Here is an 11,214-nt window from a genome sequence, read left to right on the forward strand (position 1 = left end):
GGTTTCACCACCAGGGGGCAGAGGATCTTCTTCAGCAGTTAGCGCGCCCAACAGATCATAAGATAGGACAAACAGAGGACAAGTCCAGGAATCCCCATGACCCATATCATTAGAGTTGCTAAGTATGACCAAACTCAGGGTTAGGGCAAGAATATCATAAACTCTGATCTTAACAAGAATTCTAGCTCTATTGGACAACTCCTTATTCCAAACAAGGAAACTTCCATAAGGAACAAAAGCATCAGTCACAGCTTCAATGTCCCAACATTCAAGCGGATAGTTAAGCAGCATAATCCAGACATCATGAGTAAAGACTGCCTCTCTATGGTTGATTCCTCTATTTTGCGGAACAAAACGCAGGACCCTGTCATCAATGTAATACGGGCCAGAGTTGACAGCAGTATCCCGGTCACAGACAGTCATAAATTGGATCAAAGCAGTGCCCATACCACAGCGGGAGGTGAAGCGGACTGGAAGACGGCGATTCGTGAGGAAGTGGCGGATGATCTCCAAGGCGTCTCCATACTCTTCATTCTCCACCGGTGGCGCCAAGGTAGCAATGGCCCATTCGTCGCAGATGATGGGGACGCCACCACTGAGAACGACGTATCCACGTTGAGGACGGTGCGGGTTGGGAGCTACAACCGAGGTGCCAGGAGGGAGGTGGGGAGTAGGATCAACAGGGTATTTGGCCATAGTGGGTGGTGATGGCAGCGTCCCCTCAATGGGAAGCTGGGAGGCAGGAGTGTCGGCGACGAAGGAGGTGCTAGATGGGATTCTCGAGGAAGACGAAGAGGCCGAGGCCGATGTGGAGCTGCTAGGCAAGGGGGTGCTCTGATTAAAAAAGGACTTTCTCCAATATACAAGGCATCTGTTGCGAGAGGATATGCATTGGCGCGCATAATGCCCATAGTTGTAACAGCTTCTGCATCGAATCCGGGATAAGCAAGTAGCAGCCAAGTGCCCGTAGGATAAGCATCGAGTGCATCTAGTGTCGGGCTGGGCATGGGCCGAAGGAGACGCACCAGGATAGTGGGCCGGATTGTTGGAGGTGGGCCGAATAGGGGAAGCAGGCCTGAGAACCGAATTCGGAGGTAGCGATCCGGCAGGCGTAGACCCAGTCATCACAGTAGTGTCCGTTGCAGAGATCCGAAAATGCCGATCAATAGAATTTGAACCAGAATTGACTGCATCGGTAAATGGTCTTGATCCAGCAAGATGGGTAAAACCTTGTGAAGATGCAGATCTGCCAAGTGGTTTACGAAGCACAGGAGTCCAAGACTGTTGCTCATGAAGTAACCAATTTCTGTGTTCCAAAACCCAATTCGGACCGCCAGAACCAGAGATGAAAATGACACTTAAAGAAATTGCATTCATACCAAAGCTTCTTTGTGATGAGAAAACCCACCGCCTTAGAGCACACTGAGAATTTGAAAACTCTTCCAGAGAGGTGACAAACTCGCAATTCATCGAACGCAGCACCAAGGCAGGAAGACAAAGCCAGACTCACGTTGATGATGGAAAGCCGAAAAGAAGCTCGACCGAACGAGACAACCAGATGGTAACCCGCAGAATTGGAGAGTGGATTAACTGGGGTGGAGAACGAATCACGAACCTTAATACGAAAAGCATGACCCGGAGTGAAATCCAACAGACGAGCCAGAGAGTCTGGATCGTCGAAGGGGTTGGAGGACTCCATCGATCAGATCTGGAGGAAATCGCCTAGGAGTCGCCATAGCCGCCAGAGCTCAGAGTCGCCATTTTTGCCTCTCTCACCCTGCAATTCATTCAGTCAAATCAGTGCCATGCGACATTTAATTAGCAGCATGCATGGACATATTTCTGAAACATGCATAGTTGGTGGACAGGATCATATGTATGTCATATATAACCAGGACTTGCTCTTGCTTGGCCATCCATTTCTCAACACAGATCTGAAAGACAAAGCTTTAAAGGACATCGACATTAGAGTGCATTGTGCCCAAACACAGCTAAAGATCGTGAGTGCATCATGTATTAACGCTTCAGTTTCATCAGCATTTGATGGCAACAGACAGTTCTACTTCTAGAAGACAGAGAAAAACTTATAGTGACAAACTTCTGTACTTATAGCAGGGTTCTTAAAATTCATGGGCCATTGCTTATTAATCATCTGATAATATATGCAATCACGTTATTCTTGAACCAACAGATACATCCAAAGAGAGCATAATGCAAACTATTGAACTCTCATCCCACAAACACAAACCCTTGCAAGCTTGTCGCTCAATTTCCTATTGAACTGTGGGAAAATGATAATGTATCACCAATGTCGTGTAGCACACAGCAAGGGGAAATTAAACTAATGTATGTAGTAAAAAAAATTAAATTTTTATGCATACATTAGTTTAATTGGAAATAGATACATGCATATTTGGGCAAATTTGAAACAAAAATTATGGAACGGAAGGAGTACTTGTTAACAAAACTAACCACATTACTGAGTTCTTGATGTATCCTCAAATCCATGATGGATCATGCTATTCTTTTTCTTATTTTGCACAATAGTTTTTTTTTCAACCTAATCGTCATCTTAACCATTGGTACCAAATCGTGCGGTTGGTACGACTTCAAAGCAAACAGACCATCACCATTGTGTTTGTTTCTCCAATTTTCTGCCCAACATTTTCAGAGCTCATAGATTGGATGGAGTATATACTTGGTATGGGCGGCCCTAGCCCAACGTCCTGGACCAGGATCACGCTTCACTTTTGCACCAAGAGCCAAAAAAAGGGTTAAGATTGCAAATATTTTCTATAGAAAAACAGGTACTTCCTTCCTCTGTTCTGTTCTGAAATAAGTGACATGAATTTTTATAAGAAAATCGGGACGGAGAGAGTATAAGAAACCATTTTATACCAAAACAATTAGTTTGTTGTTTTAATGCCAAAAAGGTGTTTTTTTCAGGCCTCGAGCTGGGCTGGCTTGCTTTTGTTGTCAGCCTTTATGAAGCCCAGCCCGACCCGGTGGGCGTGCCCAGGTCTAGAAGATGGAGTGCCTGTCAACGAAACCTGACTTGTATCCTTAATGTACATAATAAGATCTATTGATATCTTATAGCCTAAAGCTGTAAAATGAAACAAATACAAGAGGACAGTCAACCACGAGAGGTACAAAAAAAAATGTGACAGAACTACAACTATAGGAGTAAGTAATTTGAGGAACACAACACAGTATAGCCAATGAGAGAGCAGTCAAAACCGTACACTCTGCCACATAGATATTATCAGTTTTACAGGCAAAATTGTTTGGGAAGTGAACTCCCGACTAAACATACTAGGATTGGTACACTCAACTCAACCATATCACCAGACTGATCAAAAGATGGAAACATAACAGCAACAGTAAACAAGTCTTCATCTATTTGGGGGGTGTTTACAGACTCCTCTCATGAGTAAAGACCATAGGCCAGGAACATTAGGTTTCCCCGCATCAAGATAACTCGGTGGGGATAACCGAGTTGTAGTGCTCGCCGAGACCATAGGCGTGCCTGTGGTAGGACAGCCTGATGCTAGGGTCACTTCCTGATTCTGACTTCTTGCTGTACTCTTTGCCCATTTCTACATCTGGAAAGGAGCCCGAGTAGACCATGATGTGCTTCTTCAGGCAGTGGGTCAGAGCACCGAGCTCGAGTTGCCCACCCCAAGCAGCAGTGGATTCCATCTCTTCGCAGTACTTTTCGAAGCTTTCCGAGGGATCTGGCCCAGACTCAGCTTTGCCCTCTGATAGGAAAAAAGGGAGGAAGTCTGCAGCATGATCTCTCATGTACTTGGCTGCCATTTGCCGCAACTCCTGGTGATTGTATTGTGTAGTGCCTTTCGAATGGAGCGACAACTGGTTCTCAATAGCACGATACAAGCAGTGGCCATCTGGCTTTATCTCACGAATGGTCAACCCCAAGGGCTTGAGCTTCTTTTCAAGCTTCTCATCTTCTAACATGCGATCGGTAACGAGATTGGCTTGTTCTTCTTCAATTCGCTGATCTCGAGCGGCTTCTTCCTTCGCCTTCTTCTCTCGCCGCCGTGCAGCCTTCCCAGGCTTCATGGATTCTGCATTGCTGGAAACAGAAACACCAGCTATGGCCTTCACCAAGGTGTCAAGGTTCCCCTTTTCGGAGGTTCCTGTGGGTTTGTACCCAAATGAAGCAAGCTCTGCAGCATGTTTTGCCTCTAATTCAGCTGAGAGGCGTGATATTTCTTCCTCGACCTGCTTTTTCTTGGCCTTCTGCTCAGCTTTGCTGCCTTTGGCAGCTGCTTTTTTTAGGCTCGTTTCCTTATCTTGGAGTTTGGATTTCTCTTTCCTGCGTTAACAAAAAAAGTAAACGAAAATTTTTAGATGCCATGTGACATCAACTGAAAAGGAAGCATCGTGCCTATTCTGAAATCATCACGCAAAAAAATAAGGATGAGAGATGCGCTACAAAAGTGTAATTGTCTAGCTCCTAATCTTGTTGGGCTTGTCATCACCTTCGACTGGGGGAGCATGCGCATGATGCATAATGCAAATATTATGCCTGATCAGGCCTCTGCTTTTCAGGCAACTGTCTAGAAGCTGCAGGTTAACAGCTGTATAACCCACAGAGGGTGCCCCAAATAATTGCATTCCATAAATAACAAGAATCAACTCCAGTACAATACAAGCAGTAGCCATCTAGCTGTATAACCTGCTGTTTATGACTCCAGCTCTCTTTTTTCCACATAAACTCTTTATGTGTCCATTGATACATGGGCCAGCAAAACTCTTTCTCAACTCATAAGTATTTTCTGCTAAAGTCCTCACACATCTAAAGAATCAACTCCCACAGTTCCTCCCATGTTTAGATGCACTTGTCTCCCCAGATCCAAGCCTATCAGGCCAATCCAAATAGTGCATGACCTAGTACAATGCTGGACATTTTGGATGTGTACCAATCATCAACTTTTTATTACTAAAGTAACTCATGCATCACATTCGATTTACTTATTCATGGTAAATTGGTATGCATTTCAAATAGAAAAATACTCTTACAAGTGCTTACCATATAACAAGAAAATATTTTTAAAACTGAACGGCTTACAATAAGAAATTATGGCACATGCGTATAAAATGGTATTATCTCCAAATTAGAATGTGAATACAACTAACTATTATATTTTCAACATATGAAAGATTCTCTTGTCCAAGCAATGTGGAATAAACTAAACCAATCATTATTCTCACATAAGTAAACATCACTACTGCTAATTTGGAATCACCTAGCAGCAAGGCACCTTGGTCCATGACGTGCTGATACCATGTTCTCACATAAGTAAACATCACTACTGCTAATTTGGAATCACCTAGCAGCAAGGCACCTTGGTCCATGACGTGCTGATACCATGGTACTTTGCCCAGGTATTGTACCAGTACTGACATGTATACCAAGTACAGGTATGGCAGGGTACATACAAACACATACCTAGAACACACCAGAAATACTGGTTTTAAAAATAAATGAGATTTAAATCAGGTACTTTTATGGGTACATTTTGGCCCAATAAAGGCCCAGCACAACAGGGATTGTAAACCGGATCTGGAGGCTGGAGCAGGGCATGGCACAGGCACCACCCAATCTCACTCACCATGCACACGCTCAAGAGAGCCTTCCAGCAATGCAGCTTCTTTCCCCTTGCAGACAACTCCTTTCATCCTCAGTCACCTCCCTCCCCCGCATGCCGAAAAAAGCGAGGTAGCGACACTCGAATGAGGGCTCCAGGGGACACCTCTCCTTGAATCCTTAGGGATGCTAGTGGATGATGGCAAGGGAAGTGGTGCAAGTGAGGAAGGAGGCGCTTCAGGTGCAACCTCTTCTTGCAATTCTAGCCAGATTTGGAATTAGAAAGGGCAAGAGATGGAGACAGCCTATCTTTTTAATGCATACATACACGAATGTACCGGCCTTTTTTAGAATCATCGTACCGTGGTACCAGTGTACCCATACTACCAGTAACGCTACCTGTGCAACCCATGTAGCATGTACGATAGCGCAACTTTATCCAATTAAAACTTCACCATATAAAACAAGAATGATAACTCCTAGATGCCTTAAACACGCCACTCCTGTATGCTTCATGCGAAAAATCGTTGAACAGTGCAACTTTTGTGTTTCATCATTCATGATACTAATATGAACAACAACAAAACCAAAAACCACATATTCCCCTTGCTTGTATACCTCATGCAAAACATTATGCACTGGCCTACTGCTTGGAAATTTTCCTTGTTAACGCAAATCACAGTTCAGTAGTCCCCTAGATAATTCGATGTGACACTAATCAGAAAACAAGCAGAAGGTAATGTAAGTAGATTATTAAAGATATGATCATAATTACTCAGTTACATAGCAGATATGCTAGCTATGGAAGCTAAGAACTTGCTTGGTGGCATAAATAAAACAAAACGTCATCGTTTTAATTCTTTGATTTGTGGCATAAATAAAACAACAAATCTAATGAACTAGGACCCTAAGAACCATGGGAAAATTCCGATCTTTGTTCACACGCACAACCAAAACCTAGAAAGACAAGAACTTTTCATGACTACAGGAACAACCCGGACCAACGCAACCCTCCAGGATCAACAAGAGCCAGACACATCTCGCAGACGCCAACGAACAATCTAACCATCGATTAAGCAACGCGACAGCTCAAACAGGAAATAGGGAGCCAGGACAAAGGGGAAGGATGGCTAACCTATGCCTCGAGATGACCTCCTCGAGCGTCTCCGGCTCCCGCTCCGGCGCCGCCTCCTCTTGCCCCACGGCGGTGGCGGCGGCTTCGACGGCTAGGGTTTCCTCCATCGGATTGCTTGACCCTGGGGCTAGGGCTTCTTCCTTGCCGGCACAAGGAGCCGCCTCCGGGTAGGAGGAGGAGCTCCTACGATTGGAGGTGGCAGCCGGGGGAGAGGGGAAGGTTTCCGGCGGCGCGAGCGACTCCGGCCGGGGAGGGCGAACCAAAAACCAAAACCAAAAGGTGAGGTCAGTTTGGGAGCAGAAGCCAAAAGCTCAAACGGTGGATACGAATATACTCCCGGCTGCGATATGGGTTATTACGGCGCGCTCGCGTGCGCTTTACTCCTAACTAGCGCCCACCTTTTTTTGTGTGTGAAGGAGCTCCTTCTTTTCACTTTCCTTGCTATTCCCGACTTCTTCTTTAATTGGCATATGGAACTCCTCTCTGTTTTGCTCTCCTTTCTTCTTTGGCAGTTTGGAACGACTTCTCTTTGTTTTGTTTCCATCTTCTCATTGACATGCTGGTTGCAATTGTTCTTGACGCGATTCGATCACTTTCATACCGCTCATTCTCTATCGCCGCGGTCTTGTAGTTAAAGTTCATCGCCGAGGTTAAGAAGATGTAAGAAAAGAAGTCATTAACCAAACGACAGCGTTAGGTTTTCTTTTCCAACATAGGCATATGCACAGTCACGTCTCATTAAAGATGTTTATTATGTCTACTGTAAGTTTGCGAAGGAAAGAAATAACAACAAGTAGTTGCAATGCAACGTGAATTAATCGGCGGTGCTAAAACGACGACACTCCTTCACTTTTATATCCAGCTAGCTCTTCCTCGTCTAGAAATACGCGTGGTGACATGAGGATCCGAGATAACCGTCTCTCTTTTCTCCTACACGAACAATCTTAGATAGTTTTAGACTCATCGAATGACATGTATGTTTTTGTCGATTCTTTCCCCGTCAGATAACTATGAGTCCTCATACCGGGATAATCTATGTACGCGCAATGATATTCTAAACAAATTTTACATGTGAAACGTACAACACTCTCGATGAACGTCTACATGGTATAATTATCGTCGTCGAGTAGTAGATCATCCGCTCATGATTACTGGAACAAGATGCACATGAAGGATTGATGCAAAAATGGTGAAAGCTAACTTACACTGATACTAAGGTGAAGATATCAGAAGATAAAAACTGCTACAAGTCGTTTAGCTTGTTCATGATTTCGTATAGTTTGTGAAGGTTTTAAATCTGTAAATGATTCGGGATGGTTATTTTAAGAGGAATTTTTTGAGCTCGTTGATCGGAGTGCTTATTTCCAACCCAAAAGCTGGCATCAACGCTTCACTAAGGCCCTGTTTGTTTGGGCTTCTGCTTCAGCTTTTGATGCTTCTAGCAATCTCAGAAGCATTTCGCCCGTTTACACATGAAGCTGAGAAGCACCTCCAGGCGTGCTTCTCAGCTAGAAGCACCAAAAGCACGTCCGGAGGTGCTTCTCAGCTTCATGTGTAAAACGGAGAAGTACTTTTGAGATTGTTAAAAGCACCAAAAGCTGAAACTGAAGCCCAAACAAACAGAGCCTTAGAGTCTGATGCCTAAGTATATTGCTAATGTTTTTAGTTGTCTAAGTGCCTTCATTTGCATTACAGGGTGTGCCCGTGTGATGTGACCACGTGACACTTGTGGTTCTCTCTCACTTTAAGCATCTATTACCTCCGTTTCATAATTCTTGTCGAAATATTACATGTATCTAGACATTTTTTTAATAATAGATACATCTTTTTTGAACAATTTTGAGACAAGAATTATAAAAAGGAGTGAGTACATAATTTGTTCCTCTCATTTTAGGGCAACCAGCATGTATATTTTTTTGATTCATCTGCACCTGGTAAAGAACACCGATCCATCTCCACCTGCCCACAGGCCGACGGCCCATGAATGCATTGTGGCCGAGCCCAAACTCCGTATTGGGGCGTGCAAATGCAACGGATTGATGAGTTCGTGGAAAATGCTATCTACTGTTCCTACCTTCGTTTCTAAATGTAGTCCTAAATTAAACATTTTAATTTGTGATCAACTTTGTGAAAAAAAAATCTACGTATCACAAATGTATCATAAAAATATATATCACGATGGATTTAACAAAACTAATTTAGAAATAAACGTTTTAATATAGATTTTTCTATAATCTTTGGTCAGAGTTTCAAAAATTTGACTTAAGATAAAGTTAGAACTTATTACGCTTAGAAAGAGATAGCAGAATCTTGGCACACAGGAATCTATTTTTCTAAAACTTAGCAAGGATTGTGTTTTATTTCTTCCATGTCTCCATTAGAGATTAAAGAAGTCAATGGCACTCTACAGGATGCGGATGCGCATGATTTTTTTTCCCCTCTAGGAATGCTCAAAACGTCAGTTGGTTTTAATTAGTACTAGCTTCCAGTGTCTTTTTTTCTACAACCGAAAATGCCTAGATTTATGTTTGCTCAATTGTTCTTCATAGTTCTGTAATTTCTACAGCCTACACTCAGTAAATATAGAACCGGCAGTGATATGATCTTCATGAACCAAACTGATTGACGTTCGTTTCTCACTTCTTACTGCTCAATTAACTTAACCACAGCTGAGGGGCCAAAGGCATGGGGAGATGAGATCGATGAAAGTTAAATTACTAATTTACCGCTGCGCATTGGGGGGGATTAACTGACCACATGGCAGCACTGGCAGCAAAGACTGTAATACAATAAACCAGGCTAAGGTCTACGCAGCTCAGTTTCTTCAACGCTTGCAACCAAACGTTCACGCCATCTCCATATGTCCAGAGAGACCTCGAGGTTGAAGAAGAATCTGCCGCCATTTCCGAGACGACAGGCAACGATCAATCGAGAGCAAGGAGGAGTAAATTAAGAATGAGTATAGGGTGGCATGGCTGACACGGGCTAGCTTGTGAGCCATGGTCAAACACTAACACACAAACACAAACTGGGTAGTGGAAGCACTCACCAGTCACCCTCTGCTATGCTTAACCAGTTAACCATGGTCAAACACAGACAAAATGGGAACAATAGATAAACGCAATGTTGGGAAATACATGAACATCTGTGTGTGTTTGTAGATTTTTATTAAACAGAATTTTGGTGTTCTAGAAAAAGCAAAAGAGCTTTATTGTTTTTTTTGGCAAAGGGTACGATAATAATTCTGTTTACACTAAATAAATGAACTTTTTATGAGTGTGTGTGGATGTTTTCAGACCCTTTTTTTTGCGTTGAGAAAATTGCTTTTGCACATAGGAGATCATAACTTCGTTTTTTAGAAGATTACCACACACCTACCTATAGACCAACCTTGAGAAACCAAGATTTCCCTCCCTCCGGTCGTCGGAACAGGGGAGGGGAGAGGAAACCACGGTATCGCCGGCAGCAGACAGGGGACTTTGATCGTCTAGGGCAGCACATGTGACATGCGAATAGGGGAGCTCGGTTTCATGACTTCTGGTATGTTAGGGAAACGCCTTCTACACTGCACAAGAAGTCAAAGCACTCTGCAAAAACAAAACAAAAAAACATTTTTTACTTCCAGAAACCAAGAAGACTTGTAAGTTGTAATTAAAGAGCTTGCGGCACAGAGGGGAAGAGAACACCCTAAAACCAGCCTCTTCTCCGGACATCCTCTCAGCTCAGACTACTACAAAACCTTGGTTCTTGGAGTCCTTGTAAGCTGAGCCCTCCCATAAGAAAATTGACAGGTTGGTGCCTGCCCCAAGCTAGGGTTCTCTTATGGGTCAGCCCACCTTTGTTTTGACATGTGCAATGGCCTTGCCCATGTCCTCATCCCAAATGTCCACAAAAAAAAAAGAGAGCAGAACGAGATTAGGAGGAACAACTAATGCTTGCTTACCTAGCTTGCACTAAACAATTTAATAAACAGTTTTTCTTGGAGCTTTACATATTTTAATTTCAAAGCCTGGCACCACTGAAGTCTTTTCAGTTTTCAGCATGGCTAGGTTTTTCAGATCATGGATTGATATGATTGATGAGCGTGCTTTCAGATCAATCAGTCAATGATTAGGCCAGTCAGTGACCTCAAATGGTAATGCAATTTGCAGCTGATTAGCCTTCACCTTGTGCTAAGGAGGGAATGGAATCTTACTCTGAATTGCTAGGCACAGTTTAAAAATAAATAAATAACTGCATGGGTATCTGGGAAGGAGATCTGTGCCCATGGCTCTGCATGAGCTGACCTAACAAGTCTTATCTGATCTGCAGCTTTAAAACCCAGCTGCGGTACACAGTTTATTTTGGTCCACTTCATCTATTATTTATTTGCTTTGGTGTAGCTAGAAAAGGCATGGAAATAATGCTGAAGATCATACAGCAATGTGTCCTGGACTCTAGTGTTATGTTTAGTACCCTGTCCACG

At 43.3% G+C, this 11,214-nt stretch overlaps 2 protein-coding genes across 2 annotated transcripts; both read right to left on the reverse strand.

Annotated features, from left to right (window-relative positions):
• Positions 1 to 221: 221 nt before the first annotated feature.
• LOC112272299 lies at positions 222 to 883 on the reverse strand. Its single transcript, XM_024462696.1, has 2 exons — positions 450 to 883; positions 222 to 364 (listed from the first exon to the last, which is right to left on the reverse strand). Exons 1-2 carry the CDS (start codon positions 694 to 696, stop codon positions 246 to 248), a joined length of 366 nt encoding a protein of 121 aa, XP_024318464.1. The 5' UTR covers positions 697 to 883; the 3' UTR covers positions 222 to 245.
• Positions 884 to 3,215: 2,332 nt separating this feature from the next.
• LOC100826182 (OTU domain-containing protein 6B) lies at positions 3,216 to 7,069 on the reverse strand. Its single transcript, XM_003578033.4, has 2 exons — positions 6,750 to 7,069; positions 3,216 to 4,339 (listed from the first exon to the last, which is right to left on the reverse strand). The coding sequence occupies exons 1-2, from the start codon at positions 6,854 to 6,856 to the stop codon at positions 3,472 to 3,474; spliced, it is 975 nt and encodes a 324-aa protein (XP_003578081.1). The 5' UTR covers positions 6,857 to 7,069; the 3' UTR covers positions 3,216 to 3,471.
• Between the last annotated feature and the right edge of the window lie 4,145 nt (positions 7,070 to 11,214).

This window comes from Brachypodium distachyon, chromosome 4, assembly GCF_000005505.3.
Source record: "Brachypodium distachyon strain Bd21 chromosome 4, Brachypodium_distachyon_v3.0, whole genome shotgun sequence".
Classification (NCBI taxonomy): domain Eukaryota; kingdom Viridiplantae; phylum Streptophyta; class Magnoliopsida; order Poales; family Poaceae; genus Brachypodium; species Brachypodium distachyon.